Source organism: Pelodiscus sinensis, chromosome 1, assembly GCF_049634645.1.
Source record: "Pelodiscus sinensis isolate JC-2024 chromosome 1, ASM4963464v1, whole genome shotgun sequence".
Classification (NCBI taxonomy): domain Eukaryota; kingdom Metazoa; phylum Chordata; order Testudines; family Trionychidae; genus Pelodiscus; species Pelodiscus sinensis.
In genome coordinates, this window is record NC_134711.1 from 65378987 (window position 1) to 65405795 (window position 26809).

Consider the following 26809-nt stretch of genomic DNA (forward strand, 5'->3'; position numbering starts at 1 on the left):
AAATAATTTTGACTGAAAGGTCATTTATTTTTAATGATTTTTTTATTTAAGTTTTCACAATTTTGGGAAATAGGGGGTATCACAATTACTTAATGACAATAGATTTCAAGTTCAAAAAGTTAAAACTTTATAACTGTGCAGCATGAATTGTCATCACATGTCAAGCTATATTTTGTAAACATTATCCTGTAATATGTCTCCAGTAAGGTCTCAAGCAGCGTTTTCTTACTTTGCCTATCTGTAAATTTTGTTTTTCATCAATGGAAACGTTCTGTGTGTAGCTCTTTGTACACAGGGAAGTTAAGTTTACAGATAAGTACCAATAAAAAGCTAAACTTTCCATGCTTAACTATCAGCAGCTTCCCCAGAACCTCAAAGAGTGAGCTACGCATCCTGTTGCAAATCAACCAGCATTGCATCCATTAGTCGATCCGGCTTTCAGTTGAACCATGCCGGAACTTTACACCCCAACTCCTCTCTGTGAAGCCATGACTTCATCATAGGAGGCTTAACTGGGAGCATGAGGATTCCCAAAAGATTGTTAGGAGTGCCCACATGTAGATGTGCTGCCTTGAATTAGAGTGCCAGGAGGAATAGCTTCTCACCAGGGCCATTCTAAGTTATTTCAAAATAGGCGTTATTCTTCATAGAACAAGGTTTACAGAAGTCGGAATAAGCCGCCCGTTACTTTGAAATTATTTTGATACTGTTGTGTAGACGCTCACATAGTTATTCCAGAATAATGGCTGTTATACCAAAATAACTTTATTGTGTAGACACACCCTCATATGGCAATAATTAGTACCACTAATGAGCAAGCAGTTTGGACAAAGTTTGAACCCTTTCCTTCTCATCCTCAGTTCCACAGGTGAGAGGCACTGCCTATCTGAATGAGAGCAGCAGTGCAGCAGCAAAGTTATGAACTCAATTTACTTTTTCCTTAAAACACAAAAATAAGCTTACCTTCAAACACAGCTAACAACATATCAGGGTTGGTCTTCACATCTTGAACTGTCTGCCATGGTATTAAAAATGGCTCTTTGTTCATTATCCTTGATGGGTTGGCATTAGCAGGATCATAAAACTTGACAGGGAGAACGCTGAATTCTATTAGATGTATATAAGCTAGCCAAGCCAAGCAGCGGTCACTTATGGTAAGGCGTTCTGCTATTATCTTTTCATTAGCTGATTTTAAAGCATTCTGTAAAGGTAAAAGATGAATAAGATTATATTTCTGACAGATGCTCTACATAGCAGAGTAGTAGATTCTGAGATCTGAAAATTAGAGAAAGAATAAGGAAACCAGACGCTTCTATATTTCCAAAGACTCTGATGAGGCATCCCAAAGACAGAAATGGATCCAATACCTTATCTCCTTATTCATGCAAGCAGCCCAAGTACACAAAAGGCAAACACATAATATGGCCCTTACTCTTAGATCAATATGTAATATAGAATAGCATAATATGAGGGGCTTAGGGGACGACAATGACCAAGACTTGTCTTACTCAGACAAGTGACCATACAAAAATGGACTTTGTACTACGCATTGTTTCCTCCCTGCATTTACTCTATCTTACCCATTTACCTAAAGACAGAGTTGCACAGATGTCACTGAGGGAAGTAGCACACCTTCAGGCTCTGCTCCCTCGAAAGGGAGGTCCTGTAACATCACCTGAACCTCCTACGGTATGCTGGAGATCTGGAGCCACGAGCACCTGCGCATAACAATGCGCGTGGCCATGGCACAAGCTGCCAAGTCCGCAGCGGCCTGCAGTGCTGTTCGTGCAACTATTCTTCCTTCCTCAACAAAGGCGGCAAACTCCCACTGGGAAGCTTGAGGCAGCTGGTCCTTGAATTTGTCCACAGCCACCCAAGAATTATACAGATAATGGCTGAGCATCGCTTGCTGGTTTGCGATCCTCAGTTGTAGGCCCGCCGTAGCATATGCCTTCCGCCCCAGCAGGTCCAACTTCTTTAGCTCCTTACTCTTTGGAGCAGGGCCCCACTGCTGCTGCCTCTCCCTCTGGCAAGCCACCTGAACCACTGCTGAGCCACCACTCGGTGGTGGATGTGCGAAGAGATGCTCATGCCCGGATTGGGGCACGAAATACCTCCTCTCAACCCCTTTTTGTGTTGGGGGAATGGAGGCCGGTATCTGCCATAAGGTCTTGGTTATCTTTGCCACCGTTTTATTCAGAGGGAGGGCGATCTTAGCCAAGGCGTCAGCTGCAAGAATGTCCACCATCGGGTCCTCCCCCTCCTTAGCCTCCTCTGCCTGTACCCCAGGTTCTGCGTGAGGTGCCTGAGGAGGTCCTGGTGGGCTCACATGTCCATCGTAGGCATGCCTGGAGATAGGTCTGCTAAAGCCTCATCCGGTGATGAGGACGAGGACTCCAGCAGTTAGAGTTGAACCATAACTGTGGCGGAAGGCTCAGTCCTGGGGCCAGGGCCCTGCGCAGGGCCTGCTGGAAGGGGCTGACAGAGTGGATCAGCCGATTCACCTCTCGATCCCGGGGGGCTGGCTCTAGTCTCCGAGCCCGGGTCCCTTGTGAGTGGGGAGGACAAGGGGGCAGACCTACAGCTAGAACGTATCGAGGTTGCCACAGACCCATGTCTCAACGGGTCAGGGCCTTGCGCCTGATGATAGGCACACAGTATCCAGAAGGGCCACTGCATAGGCGGCTGCCACTGGGGAGGGCCAAGTCCGGACCATGGGTGTGCTGCGATGCCCCAAGCGGTGCCAAGACGAGGACCGGTGACCTGACCTGGAGCGGAGCGCCGACCGACGGGACAAGCAAGAGACCCTAGATGCAGCCGACCGTCAAGAGGAGGTTGACGAAACCAGAGACTCTGCATTGGACTCCAAAGAGCACTCTGACGCTGACCACAGCAGTGCAGAAGACCCTTGTTCCCCCTGCGCTGCATGGTGAGCCATGGCAGCCGTTTTCCCTCTATGGGGTACAGGCGGTACTGGCGGGGGCAACATGGCGTGGGACGCCGGAGCGCACGGTGACGACTCCATGGGAAGAGGTGCCCTCCTCCATGGTGCCTCCTGCACCGGGGACGGCAGTGCCGAACCCGGCTCTTGCCTGAGCGGTGCCAGCTGTGGTGCCAGGGCTGGCTTAGGCACATAGGTCTTGTGGCCCACGTGCTCCTCCGTGCCATGCGGTGCCAGGCCTGAGGAGGCCGTGAGCTCTATCAGCTCCCAGGCCGCAGTGAACATCTCCGGCGTGGATGGCTTCCAGACCTCCTCCAGGGACAGGTCCCGGCCTCCTTGGGCTCCCGATCTTACCCGGCTCCTCTCTTGAAGCACCAGCTCCCGAGGGCAGGCGCTCCGGTTCTGCTTCTGCAGCAACCTTTCACTTTGCGCTCGTTTACTAGTCAACAGCGCCGGTGATTGAGATCGGTGCCGGGAAGGCGCCGTGTGCCTTGGCGCCTGCTCTGTCTCTGTAGTCGATGCCAGTGCGCTCCTTACCGACGGTGGCACCAGGGGTTGAAGTGCCGACTCCATTAACAGGAGCTTAAGCCTGGAGTCTCTCTCCCTCTGTATCAGAGGGGTAGCCGTGTTAGTCTGAATCTGCAAAAGCAGCGAGGAGTCCTGTGGCACCTTATAGACTAACCGAAGTGTTGGAGCATAAGCTTTCGTAGGCAAAGACCCACTTCGTCAGATGCATGTAGTGCTTAAAGGACCTGCAGATCTTGCAGGTGTTAGTTAAATGGCCCTCACGGGGCACTTTAAACAGTCCGTGTGTGGATCTCTGTAGGGCATGGGTTTGGAGTACTGTTGACAGGGTTTGAAGCCCTGGGGCCCCAGTATGCCCTCCTCACAGAAGGAAGCCGGGGAAACTACTATCAACACTATCTAATCACTATCTACTAATAATCGACTGTTAACTACCCTAAGGAGAAACTATTTACATATGAAAGCTAAGGGTGCACTTGTAAAGGCAAGTAGAGCTTCCAGCAACCATCAAGGGCAGAAAGAAGGAACGGAGGGGGTGGAGGGCTAGCAGGGGGTTATATGCTAGAATATACTGGCGCCACTCCAGGGGGCTCCCCTGCTGGCCCAACGGGTACTGCTAAGGACAAAAAGCTTTCGGAACTTGTGAACGGGGTGTGCACACACCTAGATGGAATAGACATAAGCAAGCACTCAAAGAAGAAACACTGTATATTTAAAATAAGTTATGAAAAAGTGATATGAAATTGCCAACCTCAGACTAGCCTGAAGAGCCTTGGACTATTAAATAACTAAATCACAAACTGTAACAACGTTGCAGTTTTACAAAACATGTTTGCAAGTTGTAAGATAAAAATTCAATATTTTTTTAAAGAGGGCCTTTTAGAAACAATCATGCAATCAAGAGGCAATTCTCAATAACTTTTCGAAAGTTTAAAAAAATGTATCCAAATCTGCCTCCTTAACTCATGCACAAAAGAATCTCCCCAATTTTAGCTACTTTCTGCTGATAGAACTAGATAACTTGTCTATAACTGGAACTACTAGAATTTTAGGCACCAAAAAGGACCAGAAAGAGAAAAGCGAATTGTTCGGGCACTTAAAATGAAAAACTATATAACCGTAATTTGTGTTTAAGAATCTAGTATAATAGGAATTAAATGTGTGTAACTTGACAAATCACCTGAAGTAGGGCAAGAGCATTTTGATGTCTTCCTGTAAACATGCTTAAGTGAACTCTGTACAGCAGTGTCTCCAGCAGCTGAAAGGACAGGAGATCAGAGTTTTCTTCACCCTCTGTAGTTTCCATTAGGAACTGCAGCATTCTCCCACATACATAGTCCTTTCCATCAAAAGAGTTTTCCAGGTTCAAAAACTAGATAGAAATGTTTCACACAAATAATTATTCAGGGGTGAGGAGGAGACTTCAAAACAGTCACTAAAGCTAAAAGTTATATAAACCACTTGTATTTTATTCACAACTATTAGCAAACTTTTAAGGTTCAAATGTAATGCTCTTCACTTTTTATTTACTGTGTTTTTAGATATTACCTCAATGAAATAATATACTACTCACATGTTATTGGGAAAAAAAATCAATATTCAAAAGAGGCAAAAAAATGTCAAGTTAAATTGAGATTTACCTTTTAAAAAGAAATCCCAACATCCTGTATTTAAGGAATGCAACACCTTGTCTCAGATGAATTTGATCATCAAATCAAGTGCAGTAGGTAATGGACCCTGCTATGGATAGCACTTTAAACGTAACTGTAAATTTCCTTGCTTTTTATCATTTATTTGATCTTTTTAAAAATTAAGGTACAGGTTGACCGTTCAAGTCTAGCACGCTCATGACCTGACTGGTGCTGAACCACAGGCTGTCAATATTGTCTAGCAACATTACCAACACTTCCATTGCTTACTGGGCTCTTAAAAGACATTTAGGGGTAAATCAGAGCTCAACAGCAACACAGAACACACAGTTGTAAACAAACTTTATGGGGCCACAGGAAACTTGGCCATACCCATGATAAATGGACCTACGACTAACTAAAATCATGCCCGACTATGAATGCTGCCAGACCAGAGAGGTTCAATCTGTATTAGCTTGGATAGCATATGGGGGGGGGGGGGGAGGAAGGAAGGAGGAAGAGACAAAATGCCTTCTTCCTGTTGCACACTAAAATTCACTACTTAACTATAGTATTCATATATAGGTGCTGGAAGTACATTATGTAATTTTCTCACCTTCCACCAAATTTGGTAAGTAGGTGCATACTCTACTGCTGTCTCACACATCTCCTGCACTTCCTCCTTGGTTCCTCTTTTTGAGAATAGTTTGAGGTAATGACACCAGATTTCAGGGTTCTCTTTGTTGTTTTCTAGTGCTCGAGCTAGAACATTTAGAGCTGAATCCAAGCACTCAGAGGATGAACTGTGGAAAAAAAATTGGGCCATTATATTAAAGAGAAGAGTGAACATAGATTTGTTTAGAGCTCATTTGAGATGGAACATGGAAATGGATAATTTCAGAAGACAATGCCAAATTAGCAGATATCAGAATTTTTAAAGGAGTATTTTAAATGCTTCTTGTTATTATAAAACTGATGGCTACAGAAATACCACACTTTTTCATATTTATACAAACTACATATCACCACATACTCTACAAAAGAACAAACGTATCAGTCTCCTTGGAACAAACTGTCAGTTAACAGATTGTGGTTAATTTTCACTGGGGTTTGCCGTGGCCTGAACTCTTTAACCCTTTGACCTACAAAGAAGTTAAAGGCCGGGAGGGGAAGGGGGGTAGTAGAAACTCTTGAAAGGTCACTCTTCGGCAAAATTTCATCTGTTATATACAGCACATTATAGGAAGTTACAACTTTCTACCCTTTTGGGGTAATTAACTACTCACCACCATTTAAGTAACACAAGTACTGTTCTGAACTGCCAATCAAATGATGGACTACATTTACGCATATCAGTTTACAAACTGCAAGTAACTTCCATAAAATTATAGAGAACTGCTCAGGCTAGTTGTATTTATCCCACTTCAGGAAAGGATTTGTTTAGGAATTATTTTACACTGACCTAAAATGATTGTGTTTATGCAAGAAAGTCAAAAGAAGATTAAAACACCTTGTGTGTACTTTTGGTTATGTATACAAACCTCTGAAATTACTTATATGCAAACAGACTTTCTACTCTATATCTCAACAAATCAAAAACACTGCAATTCAGCCAATGACCTTGTATTTACAAGTCATAATGGGCCTGATCACCTTTTAACAGCCAGATCATCAGAAGAATTATTTCAGAGAAGGAAATTCCATCCTACCCACCTGTATTTCTTCCTCTGCAGCCCTCAAAACATCTTGGGTCCATGTTTCTGAGGACTGCAGCACAAAGTAGTGTTCTAAAATGTAACTAAACAGTTTCTGATTAAAATTCCATGTATATGTAAGTTTGGTATAGCCCTAGCAATTTACCAGTGCATCCCTGGTAGCAGAGCTATTGCCCCTAAACTTAGTACTTTGGTTCTCTTACAGATATTTAAGAACTTGGCAGAGGGAGAAGGAGGAAAAAAGTTCCACACAACCACATGCCGCTTCTTAAAATTAAAATAAATAAACAAACAAACAAACAAACAAAACAAAACACAACTACTCAGGAAACCAGATTCAAGAGGGACACTTGAATTTGGATAGTAGTGCTACTTTACTTAATTTCATAAAATGTAATTACCTAATCCAATCTGATCTAATCCAGGGCTTTAGATCTATAAAATTTGAACATATTTGTTTTTTGCTTGTAAGGACACAGCCTGAGATTTTAGTGAAAAGACTGGGCCTGTTTCAAACTGCATAGTTGCATAATGTTTGCTGTCAGACACCAGACATAAGTAGTTTTCCAAGTTTAAATAATTTCTATGTTTACTTTTCACAGAAATGTCCCAATTGCTATTTCTGTCACTTCCTTTATTCATTCGGAAACCCCACTGTTCTATCTAGTCATACCTATAGCTCCCTTCACACAGCCCAGTGAAGACCTACTATGAAGGTATCCAAGACTTTATCACTGGCTGTACAGGTTGGAATTTCTTTGCAAAATAAAAGCTCTTCAACCTATTTTACCTATTTTGGGAAATTTCATGTAACACACAACTGAGGTGAAAAAACTGTGTCTATGAGTTCTTCAAGCTGCAATGCAAAATACTGCCTCAATGTACAGTGGTCTATTTTAGGTATTTTCACGAGCTCATCAATGTGTCAAGGCTTGGCACCATGTGACACTGGAATGGTTTTCAGGTCCATGGCTGTTTGTTCCCCAATCATAAATTTTATGTACGTCTCTTTCTGCAGGAAATGGAACGGTACTACTAATGGCATATGCTTGTTTGCATTTTGCAATTCACATGATCACAACATAAGATGTTTCAAAGGCTTTTTGAGGAACAGTTGGTTTCTTTAACAAGGACTATTTTTGCTATTTTAATTCTTCCTCTTTGTTAAGGGGAAAACTATTGTTGATGTTCACTTTTCCTGACCTCATAAGGGATGTTAAAATTCATTTATTTTGGTAAATGTGTAACCGCTGAAAATGTCAGCAGTTACAAGCCACAGGAGGAGGGAGAATGGCTCCCTGGGAGCCTGCTTAAAAGGCTTCCACCTGCTCTTCCCTCCCCACTCCATGCTGCTGCCTTTAAGATGGTGTAACAGTGAAAGTTAATTGATGAGCCCAGGCCCACTAGTAAACTGTTTATACAATTACATCCCTAGACCTCATACTTTCATTTACTAACACTGAACACACATGGTGGTCACGCATTTTCCACTGTCATACTGAGACATGTAAATCGAATCAACGTTACTATCGTATTGCCTACTTCCTTTTTCATTTAATTTTCCTTCCATTTAACTTTCTTTAGCTCAATATTTACTGCACATAGCATGGTCTTAGTAAAAGTCATTCCTTTATAAACAAGTGTGCCCGTCTTTCTTTCAGTTCACTTTCCTTATCTGTCAACGCTAATGCTGCTGGCACTGGAAGTCTCTCTACCCTCCACCACAGCAGGGGTTTTCAGTTGAAAGTCTTTCTGCTCACCGCTTCTCCAGGCAGGGAGTCTCTCTGCTAAAGCCCACCCCCTGCAGGAGCAGAAAGCACAGAGAAGCTTCCAGTCCTGAAACAAGAGCAGCTTTAGGTGCAGTCCAGTGGTTTTCAAACCCCTAAACATTTTCCAATGAAGGTGCAGACCCCTTTGGAAATCTTTGTCATAGTCAGCAGCCCCCCAGTCAGTCAGTCCCTGGTTCACAAGTTGGAAACCACTAACATACACAAAGAGATAAGAGGAGGATATTTTTAAGCCTCATTTAAAGTTAGAAAAAATAAAAGAGCATAATGAATAATTTTTCCCCAGATGCTCATGAATCTTTCAGTTTGGCAAGCGCTGATACAGAAATTGTGGATCACTATCTCCTCATGCAAATCACATTTGTACCCAATGTTCATATTGTAATTACAGTCAATACAAAAGCTTGTTAAAATTCTGAATCTGAGCATTTACAAGGTAACAACATTCAAAGTTATAATTCTAACAGTAATAACTCCACTACTGGTATGTGCCTAGTGTGTTTTTATTGAACTCAAGTTATGCTGTACAACTTACTAAGTACATCCAACAAACCCATAAATGCAGTGTTTGGGGCTGAACAGCAGTTATGGTTATTTCAGGCTACAGAAAGTAGAATATCGACTTAAGGTTTGCAACTCCAGCTAATGTAGCAGGAGTCCATGTACCTTAAGCTGAATTACTGTGGAGTCTACAGGTAAAACACTTCTGATGACTTCCCTGACTCTTCTCATCCACGGAAGAGTAACAGGGTCAACCAGAGAGCAATCTGCGGTTGATTTGGTCTTCACTACACATGCTAAATGTTAATTTTTGAAGTCTGCCTTCATTTGTGTACGTTAATTTTTTATTTCCAAGGACATATGCAAAAACCCAAATGTTCATGTAACAGAATATGCACACTATATGAAATATCCATATATACTTGTGCAGGTTTGTACATGTCTGGATAATTACCATAGATACTTAATTTGGTAAATTATATAGGCTGTTCTCATTTAATTACAAGCCATTACTGGCTCGCAAATTCATAAGGCATATGTTCCCTCACCGAATATTATCCACATATCAAATTTTAAATTAAAAAATTATACTTTTAAATCTAATGGTATATTCATATGCTGATGCTAAGAAATGAAGAATTAGTTTTGTTTGTGATTTCCAAAATAATTCAAATTTAGACAGAAAATTTCATCCTGAATGAGATTATATAGATTTCTAAAAAACTTCTGAAAAGGGAAGCTTATTAAATATTTATACTGCAGTAACACCAATAGGCCCAAGTCAGGATGAGGGTCTCTTCTGCTACCACTTTGCAAATACACAAACACACATGAAGAGATAATCCCATTCCAGAACAATTTATATTTAAGAAAGTTAGAATGAAATAACTGCTTCTGGTTGAGGAAGCTAAGTTGTTACTAAGAAATTATGATAATTAAAATAATGTTGTGTCTCTAATTCTCTTCAAAAAAATGAAAAACATAGTTAAGAATCCCACAGGCAAGACAATTCTAATATGGAAAATATATTGTAGTTATTTTCCTAGACACTCAACGTGGATTAAAAACTGCAAGATGCCTGACAGTTCTTACTCTAGCAGGTCATCATAAAGCATCTTGAGTAAAAGTTATTTTAGAATGCCATCCCAAGCATTCCAAAGGCAGATTTAAAAATCAGTCTCTCTCCCTATCGTACTTACCTTTATGTAACTGGACAAATTAATTCCATTGTAATCTTATAAACTGTGCATGTTTTAAAGCAATTATTCCTTTACTAGTTCTCATTTCAACTACTTCCAGTCTGAAATAAAACCTGTCTGGAGTTAAAATGCAAATATAATTTATTACTCATGCACTGAACTGTGTACAGCAAAGATCTAATCTGAAGTTTTTTCTAACTGCTTTTAAGTAGTAAGGTATTTGTGGCTTTGTCAAAGAAACAAAGAGTCCTTTGACACCAGGAAGGAAACCTGATTACAGTAGCATAGGTGAAAAGCCTCAAACAAAAAATATAAAAAGGGCAACAGATTGTTTACATATAGATAAGAACCTACCCTTCATTTTGACTCAGGTATTTATATGCAAGTTTAATCCAAAGCTGTACATCACAGGGGTTTTCAAGTACACTCGCCTCCAGGTTAGAAATATCATCAGTCTCATTTGTGAAATATCTGACATCATCTGGAGTCACAACAGCATCCAGAGCTCGAACATTTGTTTTGTGTTCTACAGGATGGGCTGCAAGAATAAAGTGTTTCTGTTCAGCATGAAGATTGCTTGCACAGTGGAACCTGAACTAACTAATCGTATATTTGGTGAAGATATTTCTCTCATCTTAAACAGACTTCTTAAGCGACTGTCAGGATACTTTCCAAAAACAATAGCCACCTATGACATTTACAGAAAGTAAAGCTACTCTCTCCTTAAAAGCAGGAAACAGGCGATAGTATGGCACAGGAAAATTGGCTTTAAGTCAAATGTTGCAGCAGAAAAAAGCAAGTGATAGAATAATGCTTTTGTAGGATCATACTGGTTAGCAATAATTTATAGGATAGCACAGAGCGAGGCAGAACTCATAGGAGAGCATTAAACACAAAACAAGTCTGATTTTCTGAAGAACCTTCTTGCTGGATTCACTCTATGGCAGTTTGTGCCATCTGCACAAGTCAGGTGGGAAATCCCTCTAACTGCTAAGACTTTTGATGTCCCAAGGCACCTGTAAGCTAGCTCTAGAACTGTGCTCTACTAAACATGCTCCAATCTTGGATGCTCCAGAACATGCTAGCAAAGGGAATAAGAGTTCCCACTGAGCTTAATTATTTATTTTTAAAAGGATATACATGGATTCAATCATCCTAAAACAAAGAACAGGCCAATAAAGAAAAGGTAGTCAAGAAGCTCATGTGTGGAGTATACAAATGGGTCATAAGATGAAGCAAATTCATACTTGATTTCATAAGTGTCCGCAACTCTGTCCCCCCCATACTCATTATTTCCAATGCCATATTTTTGCCTTACCGTACTTAATAGATCCCAGAGATTGTTCCTCCTCGCTGCTACTACTACTACTATCTAAAATAGGTTTTCTCCAGTACTTAGGTCTCCATTTCCTTTTGTCTTTCCAAGTTGTAAATGGAGGTGCTGTAACCAATAAGAATAGTAGAAATCATTTTCTTTTCCAGCCACAAACGAATGTATTTTTGTTTAAAGTTTACTCATTTTAGGTAAAGTGGTCAGAAGTATTTAAGCAACTTAAAGGTGTAGATTCCTAAGTGCACAAGACCCTTTTGAAATTTTTACCCTATAACACAAGAAGCTTAAAAATAGATGACCATAAAATGTGTAATACATGGAAATAAAGTAACCGGATCTTATCTTTACAATACTACTATAAGAATCATGCTCGTATGCAATGTTAATAGCCTACCAAATTTACTGTCCATTTTGGTCAATTTCGCAGTCATCGGATTTTTTAAATTGCAAATTTCATTATTTCAGCTATTTAAATTTAAAATTTCACAGTGTTGTAATGGTAGGTATTCCAAACCAAAAAATAGCTGGGGAAAGGGCCCGATGCAAACATTGTTGTGTGTATGGGGGAGAGGGAAGCATCACAGTATTATTACCCATTCCTCTGTGCTGCTGCAGATGGCAATATTGTCCTCAGAGCTGGGCAGCTAGAGAGCAGCAGCAGCTGGCCAGGAGCTCTGTTTTGAAGGTAGGAACAGCCTCCAGCAGATGTGCAGAAATTTGGGTGTCATGATATGGTATCCTCATCCTCAGGGCTCGACAAATAACACAATCTACTCGCCCATGACTGTAACCCGGAAGAGCCCTGCTCATCCTTACTTTTGCACTGCTGCTGGTGGGATGCTGCTTCCAACCTGGGCACTCAGCCAGAAGCTGCTGCTCTCTGACAGCCCAGCTCTGAAAATAGTACAGAAGTAAGGGTGGCAATACTATGATCTCCTAAAATAGCCTTGTGACACTCTCCCTCCTCCTGCAACTCTTTTGGGTCAGGACTCCCAATTTGAGAAAGGTTCATCTCCCTTGTGAAATATGTATCGTATAGGGTAAAAAAGAGCTCAAGTGACCAGATTTCATTCTCTATCATAGGTTTCTCATGGACATTAATTTAGTAGGCCTTAGCAATGTTATTAACACTAACTGCAGACATTTTTTTTAAAAGTTACTTACTGTGACCCTTACTCTCATTGATATTACTAACAAGAAGAACAGCCATCTGATCCACTGACATTCGATCTCTGTTCACACCAAAAAGTTTCTCGACATATTTTTCTAAAATGAAACCAATATGATAACTATATGTGGCTACAAACAGATATGTGCATTTATGCATTAAAATATAAAATCTCAGCAGACAGCATACTGACAATATAAATATTCCAACTATTATTTCAGTGCTACTCATTTCAAGTTAATATGCTTTTCAAGTGTGGCTGGATGTATAAAAGTCAGGAAACTGAAAAGATACATTAAGCCATTTTATCCACCCCTGAGCTTATTCCTGCAGTATATTTTCTAGAGCTTTGGTCTCATCTACTTGTAAATATCCTTTAAAAAGGGGATTTCTGTATGTAGAGGAATCTGGGGGAGCGACAAGGAAAAGAGAACTTCACCACTTTTCCCAGGTCTTTGGATCCTGATTTAAGCTCTTCCCCTTGCATTTGATTAAGGCAACTGGAAAAATGAAACTGAATACCGTATTTTCCAGCGTATAAGACGACTTTTGATGTTAAGAAACATCCCCCCAAAATCGGGGGTCGTCTTATACGCCGGGTATGCTGCTTTGCAAAGCCTCGGGGGAAGCCGTCGGCGGGGCATCCCAGGCGCGCCTGGGCTGCCCCGCCGCCGGCTTCCCCCGAGGCTTTGCAAAGCCGTGGAGGGGCTCCGGCGGCGGGGCAGCCCAGGCACGCCGGGGCTGTCCTGCTGCCGGGGCGTCCTCAGAGGCTTTGCTCTCGGTGTCCCTGGTCTGCTGGAGACGGTCCCCAGCAGACCAGAGGCACCGGGAGCAAAGCCGAAGCGGCGGCGGGGTGCCGCGCTTCTGAGGCTTTGCTCTGGCAAAGCCTCAGAGGCGCGGGACTCCGCCGCCGCTGTGGCTTTGCTCCCGGTGCCTCTGGTCTGCTGGGGACTGTCTCCAGCAGACCAGGGACACCGGGAGCAAAGGAGGTGGAGGGGCGCTGGGGTATAAGACGAAACCCTATCTTTTAACTAAAAAATTAGGGGGTCGTCTTATACGCCCAGTCGCCTTATACGCTGGAAAATACGGTATACATCCCCTAACCAAAATGAGTGACAGAGTCATCCCTCCATGATGAAAAGTACATTAGATTTTAAAAATGAATTTGTAACAATCCAACTGGGTGGCAATTCCAAAAAAGGATATCCTTTTAGAATCAAAATGATGTTTAAGAAATCAATTTCTCTACTGAACCTTACACGATACCTCAAATTTGCAGAATTTCACAAGACATTCTCCAAAATCATATCTGGATAAAAGATTGCATTTGGCTCAATAGTTTTGTGGTATCAGAATGATATAAGTCATATACTTTTAAAAACCAACAGTTTCTCTCAGGCCTTTACACACAACAAAACAGAAATATCAATAGAGCGTATTACAGAAATTAACAAGAACTCTTGCTTCATTTTCCAATTTAAAAGATGTGTACACTAATACTCCATTATCAAATTGAAAAACTTAAGATTATTTTAAACAGATTGAAGTTGGACAGGTAAGCGGCAAAGTTACATAATCATCAGTCTTGTCTCTCTGAGGGTGCGTCTAGACTATATTCCTCTTTCAAAAAAGGAATGCAACTGAGGGAAAATGCAAATGATGCACTGATTTACAAATCTTGCTTATCACTTGCATAATCTCTTCCGATCGCTTTTTCAGAAGAGATTTTTTTGGGGGGTGGGGGGGGAACCCAACCACACTGCTGTCTAGACGGGGTTCTTTCAAAAAACACCTTTCAAAAGAACCTCGTAAAACTCTTTCAGGAAGAAGGGTTCTTTCGAAAAAGGGATCCCCTCCCAGAAAGTACCCCGTCTAGACTGCATTCCCCCCCCCCCCAAAAAAATCTCTTCCAAAAAAGTGATCAGAAGAGATCATGCAAATGAATCATGAGATCTGTAAATCAGCACTTCATTTGCATTCCTCTTTCGAAAGAGGAATGTAGTCTAGAAGCACCCTGAGACTTGGGCTTAAATTGGACTGATCTCTAAAATAGATTTTTGTCTCTCTCATCATAGGTCCGAGGAGGACACGTACACTTTGGCACAAAATAATTATTAAATCTACCCCTCAGAACAGATTAGAATATGATTACATGTCTGGATTGTAGAAGTAGTTTTCCTGGTGCTTATTCATATTATGCCTGGTTCTACTTAGTTCCATTAATAACCACGACACTGCATTAAGTTCCATAGGTAAGTAGTAACAAAGGAAGGTTTCTTCCTCCTCTGCCTCCCACCCATCCATCCACTTCACTCCCCTTCCAGGCAATATACCTTGTCTCTTTCGTTTCTTATTCAAATGAAATGTTCACTGAAATTAAGGAGTCTTCTGAATAAAGAAGGAGTTTTTCCCTGAATGCACGAGTTACTGTCTGCTACTGGGAAATTTACTATGGATTGTGGATAAGGGAGAAGTGATGCATGTGGTACACCTAGACTTTAGTAAGGAATTTGATATGGTCTCGCATGATCATCTTAACAATAAACTAGGCAAATACAACTCAAATGGGGCTACTATAAGGGGGGTGCATAACTGGCTGGATAACCAATTCGCAGTGAGCAGTTATTAATAGTTCACAATCATGCTGGAAGGGCATAACAAGTGGGGTACCACAGGGGTCTGGCTTGGGACCAGTCCTGTTCAGTATCTTCATCAACGATTTAGATATTGGCATAGATAGCACACTTATTAAGTTTGCAAATGATACCAAGATGGGAGGGGTTGCAACTGCTTTGGAGGATAGGGTCATAATTCAAAATGATCTGGACAAACTGGAGAAATGGCCTGAGGTAAATAGGATGAAGTTTATATAAGGACAAATGCAAAGTACTACACTTAGGAAGGAACAATCAGTTTAACACATACAGAATGCGAAGTGACTGTCTGGGGAAGAGTACTGAAGAAAGGGATCTAAGGGTCATAGTAGACCACAAGTTAAACATGAGTCAACAGTGTCACACAGTTGCAAAAAAGCAAACATGTTTCTGGGATGCATTAACAGGAGAGTTGTGAGCAAGACACAAGAGGTCATTCTCCTCTGCACTGACTAGGCCTCAGCTGGAATACTGTGCCCAGTACCACATTTCAAGAAAGATGTAGAGAAATTGGAGAAGGTCCAGAGAAGAGCAACAAAAATGATTAAAGGTCTAGAGAACATGACCTATGAGGGAAGACTGAAAGAATTGGGCTTATTTAGTTTAGAAAAGGGAAGACCGAGAGGCGACGTGATGGCGGTTTTCAAGTATCTAAAAAGGTGTCACAAGGAGGAGGGAGACAAATTGTTCTCCTTGGCCTCTGATGATAGGACAAGAAGCAATGGGCTTGAACTGCAGCAAAGGAAGGTTAGGTTGGACATTAGGAAAAGCTTCCTGTCAGGGCGGTTAAAAACCAGAATAAATTGCCTAGGAAGGTTGTGGAATCTCCATCTCTGGAGATATTTAAGAGCAGGTTAGACTGACATCTATCAGGGATGATCTAGATGGTGCTTGGTCCTGCCGTGAGAGCAGGGGACTGGACTCGACCTCTCTAGGTCCCTTCAAGTTCTAGTATGCTATGATTCTATGACTTACTGATTCAAAACAGCTTTCTGCTTTTCCATACAGTAACATTTTACAATGTATAGTGATTGCTAGAAAGACACTAATGATTCTTTAGTTCTAAGAGCAACCCTTCTGGAAAAAATGCCTAGTTTTACATTCAGTTAGAAGTGGAAACTTAAAAACCTGTTGCAATGCCGATTTCCTCATCAGTGCTTTTCTCTGAACAGCCAATCAAAACTAAATTGTAAGAAAGAATGTCTTGAAACAGTTGCTTTCGGTTAAGAGTGCAGTCTTTCATGTGCTGCCTTAAAGAAAAAAAAAAGGGAAAAAAATTAGACTAAAAAAGGATTTGCAGATGACAAAACATTACAAAAGTAAAGATTTAACATGAGGGCCACATTCTGTAAGTTACTTAACCCAGTTACAGAAGGGAAAAAAATGAGAAGGAACAGATGCTTATGGAGGACAATGAGTAAGATGCCCTGACATTTCTATTATTGAACAATGTTTCTATTATTGAACAATGTCTGAGGCCATGTTTAAACATAATTTTGCAATAAAATAATTAACTTTGGTTTTAATTCATACCTTTTTGTTATTTCAATGCAAGTTTACGTAACCCACAATTCAAAATACATACTTGCACTGTAGTAACAAAAGACGCAATTAAAACCAATTTTGTTATTTCAGTACACTTTTGTGTAGACCAGTTTAGGTATCATAGATATAGTCTCACCACATTGTACCCAAAACAGGTGTGTACCTTGGGGTGTAAAATATTAACCAGTAAGTATTAATCTTATTAACCCACCCTACCTGTTAACTCCTTGTGAATGTGTCTTAAACAGTTCTCCTGCAGCAAACACATCATTTCAAGATGCTGGCAAGAGATGTCTTAAGTAACCAGGAAACGATGGGCCTCATGAGAGATCACTGGGAGCCCAATCCCCCTCTTAAAAGGTCTAAGGTTGATATTAACACTAGCCCAGTAGGGTCTTCGCCCCAGGGTCTTTATAGGGCGATGGGCAGCCAGGTAGGGGGAACACATTTAGGCTGGACAACGAGGGTGAGCAGCAGCTACAGGCCCCACCACGAGGTCATCTCCCACCTCCCCTCGTGCTACTGTAAGCTACAGAGGCAGACATTGTGCTGATCAGGGAAGGGAAACTGTTGGTGGGGTGGCATGAAGTATCTGCAGAAGCCACAATGGGACAAACTAGGTGCCTGAGGCCCTTTCCCTTTTAATTCAGTTAAAGGATATCATTTTAATAGTTTAAACTGTTAGCTTTTTAAACAGTATTTACGTCCCAAATGTGCACTACTTTTAGTAAAAAGAGAAAAAGCCTAACCAAGTAATTGAGTTTGTTCATATGACATTCCTCCAAAAGATAATGGGAGTTGGGTGTCCCATGCTCTTGTGTACAGGTAGGAGAATTAGTCTCAAGCGATCTAGATGCTCTTCGTTACTGATTATATACCCAGATCCAGAGAATCAATACTCCACTTCGTCTTTTTTTTTTAAATCAGATCAGAGGTTCCAATGGTTCAAGCTATGTGGTACACAATCAACAGCTGGCCAATGAAATTCCAAGTGAACAGGCCATAATTAAGGTAACAGGTAAACACCACTTAATAATGTGGTTTCAAATTACCAATTTTAACACCATTCTTCCAAAGCTTAACACTGGATATGACAAAATAAATTTAGGGTGAAAACTTTCCTAGCAGCTTTAAATTGATCTCTATTACAATAGGATCTGTTATTTAATAATTCCATAATCTATCATGCTATAGATATGTTGCTAATTTACTTAGTGTGCTAATTTACTTACAGTAGCCTAAATAGCATGTTTCCTCATCCACTGCTAGGTCAGGTAATTAAAGACCTTGCAGTGATCATGACACAGGAGGGTTCCCACTTCGATACAAAAGAACCTAAAAAAGACACCCCTGATATACTGGTGAACAAATGCCTCAAAAAGCTTTTGTTTTCCCAAGTTAGGCATTAAGAGACCTCCCTCCAGGACTGGGATTGGCACACTGATTTTCTTCTTGCCAAGTAAACTTTCGCAAGTAAGCTTTTAATAATAGACAAAACGTAGAATGAAAGCTATAGCACACCATGCAGACAGACCTTGTTAAGACTCAGACATGTCTATTTTAGTCTCTTGGCAGCAGTAACCTCCACAACAGAGATTCAGTACAAATGCACAAGGTTGAAAGGGACTCACCACTGACAATCATCATCATTACATGTGCCTGTTAAATCAAAACGGCAGAAACACTGTTTTGGCTCAATCATATGGCTGTAGGATACTGAACTGAGATAAAGCTTTTCCTTGGTTCGAAAATAGGGGCTAAACCTAAAGACAAAAAAAAAAAAAAAAAAAAAAAAAAAAAAAGAAGATGTGACTCCGATAGACAAACAGGAAAAGCTGACTACAGTGACAATGTGGCTGATATATTAAGAGCAACACAGAAGTACAGTTCTCAGTCTGCATAGATTTCTACTCTAATATCCTGCTCCACAGCCAATTACATGCACATGGAGAATTAATGCATGCACTGTAGGGAGAGTTATATATTAGAGAGTTAAGATCTAACACAACCCTGAGAGACCTGTGCTCTTACACTTTCTAGCTCTGTTTGATGCCAGTTAAGTAAGCAGATTGTTGGGGATTAACTAACCTCAGAAGCCACAGCACTAAAAGCTCAATATCAGAGAGCCTCCAGAACAGGTGCACAGAAACTCAGCATGAGCAGAGTCTTATTAGCCAGATGTTTTTGTGGTTTTTCTTTTAACATAAAATAGATGCTAAACTATTATAGCATTTGTCAATTTCTGATTCGGCAAGGGAATTACCCTTTTAATATAGTTACAGACTAGCAAAGTTTTTCTTGTAAGAATATCATCCTTCGGCTTCTGCCTTGACACTGTATTACAAACATCTACAACACTGCTAATTCAGAGGCAATGTAATATACAAGTTAATATAAAACAAATACAAGTACTGCACCAATGGCATTAACTCTTCATTTAATTCAATGCTATTCTCCATGTTTAGAATTTGTTCAAATCTAGCACAGAATTAAATTTAACAAGTGCCATACATTTTAGGCCTATCTTGCTGCATCCATATGGAGCCTTAATTGTAATGAATAAATTGAATTATGTCTCTAGAGAGAGAAGTTTCCTATTTAACTAAAAATCTTCTTAAAATTACTTTTCTGTTTCAAAGAAAGTGATGCTTTGAGGGTAAGTCTACACAGCAGCGTTATTTTGGAATAACTGATATTACAAAATAACACAATACGCATCTACAGTACAAGTCTTTATTTCGAAATACTATCGAACTGGAGGACTTCTTACTCTGACTTATGGTAGCCCTCATTTCGTGAGGAGTAAGGGAAGTCAAAGAAAGAATGTTCTCCTTTCAACTTCCTGTTGCGTAGACAGCACTGAAAACTAAGCTATTTCGACTTAAGAGTTGCAATTGACATAGCTGAAGCTAAGTAGCTGAATTCAACTTTAGCCCTGCTGTGTAGACATACCCCCTTAGGTGTTGCACTTAAAAATGTATCCCCTCACACAACACTTTAATATAGCAAATCTTCCAAAGATTGGAATGACAAGCTAAGATTACAAAAGCCGTTCTTAATCCAAACTTGCCTATGGCATTATACAACTTTTAAAAAAAGAGAGAGACATCACTGAAAGCAATGAAAATGTTCTATACATACAAGCCACACAGTTAGTATAGTCTTCATACCTGTAGGATTTAAAAACTAGAAGGGGACTATGATATGGTGCAAATGGAAATGGTTTCACTTCAGTTTGTTTACTTTGTGCCGTAACAATATCCATGTCCACCAAAATTTCCTAGGAAACAAATACATATTTAAAAAACTATAATATAGCAAAAACACCCAACCACCACAATGTAATTACAAAATTAAGTATTAATAAAAAGGAGCAGAGGCACAAGTTTACCTGACCAGATAAAAACTCTTCCTTAGAAGTCATAACAGCAGTACTTTTTATAAGCAGCTCTTTCAAGCAGTCAGCTTTAGCATAAAGTTTTTTTAGTTCATCAATATTCAACCCAAGAAAAAGTTCAGGTTCCTCCACTGCTTTTTTAGAAAGTTTATTTAGGTCTTGTTTGGGGGTGTCCATGTGCTTAAGATTTGGTTTAGTAAAAGAATTGGATTCTCTGAAAGATCTCCTTCGCTCTCTATTTGAGTTGGACAAAATTTCATCATCAAAATAGTTCTCTTCGCTGTCTAGGGTCAGTTTGTCTTGTGTAAGATCATGAAGTGATGGCTGAGGTAAAACAAATTCAGATTCCTCTTCTGCATTTGGAGTAATATTTGGTTGTTCCCTGGTCTGAAGTGCACGGGCCTCTTTAAGTTTCTGAATCTTTAGGGCATACTCGTACTCTAATTGCTGTAGTCGTTTCTTCTCCAATGCAATCAATTCTGCTGAATGTTTTTTTGGACTTGATGCAGGGGAATGATCCAATTTCAACATTTTGCTTGGCTACAAAGAAAAAAAATCCCTTAATATATCTCTTTGCATTTACTGAAATATTGACAGGAGGGAAATGAAATGATAAAACATTTGAATCAGCATAGAAGTACATATTTTAAACTCTTGCCTGAATATTTAAAACAAACAGCAGGAAAACCACAACGTAATTTGCCACAATTCCACTGAAATGGTTGCTGGTTTTTCCTATTAAATTAGTTTACACCATATATAAAACTTCAGCACACAAATCTAGTTACCAAAGTTTGAAAGTAAAATGCAAAGCAAATACATATTTTTAAAAGGGGGAGGGGGCAAAGAAAAAAAATTACAAAAAAATTCTGAGCCTTGTTTTTCTTGCAAACTGCCTTCTTCAGATTAGTAATGTCATTTCTCTCAAAGGCACAGCTTGGACAAAATCTTTGAAGGAGCTGAATAGTGATGTCACCAAGATGCAGGAATCCTTCCCCACATAGCTCAGGTCAGAGTTATTACATCATTATTCATTTTCCCCAGCAAAGAGATAGAAGTAAAACCTTAATGTAAAACTTCTAATGGAAAATCCAACAATTTGTCTCCTGCTATTTTGAGCAATTTGTCTCCTGCTATTTTGAGCAATTTTTCTACACTTTTTTACATACATACACACACTGTACAAACATACATACAAAAAAGCTTTATTTTTCTTCACAGTTCACCTTTTAAAATACCTTTTCCACTTGAACTTCTACTTGAAGATTATGGACTTTAGTTAGCTAAACAAAGTTATTATTGCTTGATTAGAGAATGGTGCAAGTTTATGTGACTGACTTACTCCAAGGTGATCTTGTTCCAGTTTTCTTTTTCCGATTTCTTTACTTGCTACTGCTTTTGCTCGAGCAAGCTCTTCTCCATATTTTAACGCCAGAGCTTTCTTCACTGTAACTCGTTGTTGAACTTTGTGAATCTAAAAAGACAAAAAATATTTTAGTACTACAAGAAAACATGCACTTTCTTCCATTGACGTTTGATTTAATGACATTTAGACAGTTAAATGAATTAATAAGTAAAATCACATACTACAAAGAAATGAATTTAAATTATTCCAAAAATATGAAAGTTCATATAGCGATAGAAAATAAACAGAACAATTTTTCCCTGCCAGAAATGGAAGCCTACTTGTTCCTGAAGCTTCTTCAAAAACACCCTATTAACATCTAGAATCTTTTCAGTTGCTTGCAGTTGTTCAGTAAGTTTAGTAATCTTATTTTCAGCAATTCGAACAGATTCTCTCTTCTTTGCTTCTTGCTGCAGGAGATGTTTCAAAACAGATTCATCCTTCATTAACAGAAGTCTAAAAATTAAAAAGTTGGTTCAATAAACATTTTTCCACAGACTAAGACTAGATACAACTACAAAATGCTACTATGAACCCCACACTTCTTAAACGGTTGCAACAGCCAAACAACCACTTTTACAGCACCTTTCATTAAATTAACACAAACTATTCTGCAAACATTAAGTTAATAACAGTGTTTCTTAAACTGTGTTCTCTGGCACTCCGGTGTGCCATGGAGGTGTTCTAAGGAGAACAGAATTCAAAATGGCCACCCTTAAAGGAGTAGGCGACTTTCCCCCAACCCTCTTTTTCCCCCTTAATATCTTTCTCCCCTTTCCCTCCCTCCCCCCAACTTTTTTTATTTTTTGGTTCAAGAAAAAATCCTTGGTGTTCCTCATAAAAAAAAAAAAAAAAAAAAATTACTGTTTGGTCTTCCTCAGTCTTAAAAAATTTAAGAAACACTGGTTTATAACATTCCATGAATCAAGCAAGCATTTGCTTTACAGCTGGGTAATCTAGGACAGATTTAGTCAACCTGCCCCATCCAGTGACATCACTTTAAATGTGGTAGCTGGGTGAGAAACTGGCAAATCTCAAAAATATTTTGTTAGTAGTTTTAGATATTTAAAGGGCACCAAAAATTTGGCTCCAGTTTCTGCAGCCAGGCCCTCTTCTCAGGCAGGTTTGTACTTTAGCTGAGGACAAGATGATGCAGAATTAGGACTTAGGCAAAGAGATTTCCTGAAGACAAGAAGCTGCTGCTTCAGAAATAGCAGCACTTGGACCTGGCAGGAGAGGCCAGGGAAGAGAAAATTAATACTTGTACTACAAAATGATTGTAAAGTCAGGGCACTTCAACTGAGGGCCTATAACTGAAGTTTCAAACCACTAAGATAGAGAGCAAGACAGAGGGCTATGGAACATCTGCAACATAATTTGTGGTAGTATGGAACGCAGGGAGAGAAACCTGGAAGGGGAAAATTTAGAGTGTGAAATAGTACAGGGGAACATTCAGGGTTTACTGTACCAAACAGAACAAAAATAGCATTAATGCCCCATTTTCTTTTTCTGTGCCTAATGAGTGAGTGGCCAACACCCTACTGGATGGGAGGAAAGATGACGCCTTGGTTCCTCGTCCCAAAAAAAGAACTATATACTATGCTCCAAAACGCCTGTTTTAATTAGAAGCTTGTTTTAAACAGAAGCCTTCTAAAAAAGAAACATGTCACAGTGTATTCATTGTGACATGTGCCTTTTACCTCATCAGCTTTTAAACTATTGGGCTACACAGAACAAATCAATTTTCCTTTTCACTGGAATAAAGTAAAACTGATAAAAACTGACTGAAAGAATTCCCTACAGTATTATCAACAAGAAAATAGTCATTTACACATGTAATGTGGACATAATACATTGTTATATCATGAAGGTGGATTACATCACACTCATTTTGTAAAGCTATAAGCAACAACATAAGGTGTGAAGTAGTGGATAATCAAACCCTACTTGTGTTAAAGAAGTTACATATTCTTGAATATTTTCACCTTTCATCCCTCTAAACAAACTCAGTGTGGTTTACATCATACTGAAGAACTTACTTGTGCTTCTTAAGCTTCGCTTCTGCTTCTGTAACATGTTTTGTAACTATTGCTATTCTACCAACCCCATCGACTTCACCATCAGAGTTTGCAGGAGATGAATTGTTCTTCAAAGGATCAGATTTAATCAAGCGCTGCTTCTCTCGACTAAAACAGACATATTAAAAACACATGGAGTATCCATCAATTGCAACTAGGTACATATGATGACTTCAGACTGCATATACTCCCAGAACACAAGTACATAATATAGCTATTTTTCAAGTTAGAGGTAGATTTTTGAAGTCGTGACTGTTTCCAAACAGTTCATATACTGAATAATCTTACTAAAAAGAATCTAAAAAAGCCAATTTATTTTTGCAATGTAAGAAAGCAATTCTGATTATTTCTACTGATCTACATAAGAACATAAGAACGGCCGTACTGGGTCAGACCAAAGGTCCATCTAAGCCCAGTATCCTGTCTACCGACAGTGGCCAGTACCAGGTGCCCCAGAGATGGTGGACCGAAGACAATGATCAAGCGATTTGTCTCCTGCCATCGCTCTCCAGCCTCTGACAGACAGAGGCCAAGGACACCATTTTATCCCCTGGCTAATAGCCTTTTATGGACCTAACCTCCATGAAATTATCTAGCTTCTCTTTAAACTCTATTATAGTCCTAGCCTTCACAGTCTCTTCTGGCAAGGAGTTCCACAGGTTGACTACATGCTGTGTGAAGAAGAACTTTCTTTTATTAGTTTTAAACCTGCTCCCCATTAATTTCATTTGGTGTCCTCTAGTTCTTCTATTTAGGGAACTAATAAATAACTTTTCTTTATCGGCCCTCTCCACACTCTATAACAGATTTTTGACAAAGTTAAAAGAACTGGTTACTGGTATGGCTTAAAAGAAAATACAGGTTCTTTAAAATTATAGCGTTACACAAACGCCAACATACTTGGCAATCTCTTCTTTTAAGAGTCGATATTCAATCTTCTTATCTTCTGGTAAGGCCTCTGGGGTTCGCATAGGATCATTTTCTTTTTCTGACTTAGGAGGTGCTTTGGGTTTTGAAGCCTGTCATAAAAAGAACTTAATCAAAATATGCCAATATTACAACCCCTCTACACACACCAAATTAAATGCAAATGTTTCCAGAAGCTGCATCATATGTAAGGGGCACTTAGATGTAGTTATTAACAGATAACAGAGTGTTCAATGGAACAGAGTGTTCAATTAGCAGCTCCATCTCCTCTTACCTACCACAATCTAGAGTTCTGTGTTTGGATTTTATTTTTTAGTTAAGAGGTTAGTACTCCTTCACATTTTATCCTGAGGTTATTTTAAACTAAAACTAATCACTATTCTTGCAACATGATCAATTACCAGCCTGGCTAGGTGCAGTATCATAAACACACACCCAACACTCTTCTGTTTGACACATGCCTGTATCTCTAGGCACTTGCTAGAAGGGTTGCTGTGCATTCTGAACTTGAAATGTTCAAGGTAGGGGTGTTAGATATAGTGTAATTGAACAGTCATGTAACTGCACAAAATATTATCAGTTACACAACTATTCAATAGTCCACAAGGGCGGTGCCAGCAGTCAGTGTGCTCCTGGCCCCACTCACAGGGAGCCTCCATAACTCCACGCAGCTCCTCCCATGAACCGGCTGCCTGCTGCCCTGCACTGCTGCCTCTGTTACAAAGGCGGCAGCAGGGGTGACAACAGCCCCTGTCCATGGGTGATCCGAGCTCCCCACAGACAGAGGCCGCTCTGTTCTGCTTTTTTTAAGCCGGCTCCCCACAGCACCAGCTCTTACTCTCCCCCCATCCCCAGTCTCTGTATGGGGCAGCAAAGCGAAGGAGAGAGAGGCAGGTCTGCAGAGCCAATACGCGTGGGGAGCTGGCTTGAAAGCCAGCTTCCCATGTGTATCAACTTCAGCCTACCCCCTCACTCTCCATACTGCTGCCTCTATCAGAGATACAGAGACAGGGTAAGGGTGAAATGCATGTAGTCAAGCAGATTAACCAATAAGCCTAGGCTTATCGGTTAACTGTATAATCAACTACACATTGACATCCCTAGTTCAAATTAAGCTTTATAAATTAATATACCACATACCTCTGCAGTTCTTCTTGCTTCTTTAATCATGGATTCTAGTCCTCCAAATACACTGTTAGTTGAGTTAGATGGCTCTCCGTCCGATTCGCTATCATCTGAATCATTGAGTGTCACCACTACTGACTTATGCTTTGGAAGCTGCAGGGACAAAGTATTTATTTTGATATCTATTGGCAAAAGAAGTAAAACCAAGTAAAACCAGATGCATTACAGCATAGGCTTTATGCAAACACTTTCAACCATACTCCAATTATATTCTGAAACATTTCTAGTATCTACATCTATATCTCCCATTAGAAGAGCTCCTGAATGTCTGAGAAGTATTGAAAGGATGTATTCTCACACAATAGTCATGTGAAGTAAGAAAGCATGTTAATTTTACATGAAAACAGCAGGCCACAAAGGAAGTCGGTGCTAGCACTATGCAGAGGATCAAATAATTATAAATTTTAACAGGTACAATTAACAGCAACTTCACTCTCCAGATGATTCTCTCCCTACTTCCTAACAAAGGCATGATTAAATTTCAGTCATGACTAGACAGGACTAGAGTAATATTACCCTCTACCTTGGGACAGTATCCTTCAGTATGTTGGAAATCCTAAATAAGAAACCTTATTAACTACACTTTCCTACATATGCCACTTTTGCAATAATACCAATTCGAGCAGCTGAGCAAAAAACATTAACTTTGCCATTTTCACTATACTATTCTTCTCAATTCAAGTGGGAACATGCCACAAGGGAGTGTCTGGATAAGCATGATTTTATGTAGTTTTCCAGGGCTGCAGGAGGGCGGAACAAATTAGCAGTTTGTCTTCTCACTTCGCCACTCCCAGCAATAATGTTAGGATCATGTACGCATC

General features: G+C 40.1%; 1 protein-coding gene across 2 annotated transcripts in view; it reads right to left on the reverse strand.

Moving 5' to 3' along the window:
• Positions 1–26809, reverse strand: part of ZFC3H1 (zinc finger C3H1-type containing) — a 65966-nt gene that overhangs the window by 14837 nt on the left and 24320 nt on the right. For both annotated transcript variants that reach the window (XM_075931838.1, XM_014572789.3), the window contains exons 10-24: positions 25944–26081; positions 24777–24895; positions 23838–23984; positions 22080–22254; positions 21736–21867; positions 20388–20933; positions 20167–20276; positions 18628–18759; positions 16580–16701; positions 12794–12895; positions 11615–11737; positions 10651–10834; positions 5711–5897; positions 4647–4838; positions 964–1201 (exon numbers count right to left, since the gene is read on the reverse strand). In XM_075931838.1, coding sequence (XP_075787953.1) covers positions 964–1201; positions 4647–4838; positions 5711–5897; positions 10651–10834; positions 11615–11737; positions 12794–12895; positions 16580–16701; positions 18628–18759; positions 20167–20276; positions 20388–20933; positions 21736–21867; positions 22080–22254; positions 23838–23984; positions 24777–24895; positions 25944–26081 — 2647 coding nt within the window. The remainder of the gene's footprint in view (positions 1–963; positions 1202–4646; positions 4839–5710; positions 5898–10650; positions 10835–11614; positions 11738–12793; positions 12896–16579; positions 16702–18627; positions 18760–20166; positions 20277–20387; positions 20934–21735; positions 21868–22079; positions 22255–23837; positions 23985–24776; positions 24896–25943; positions 26082–26809) is intronic.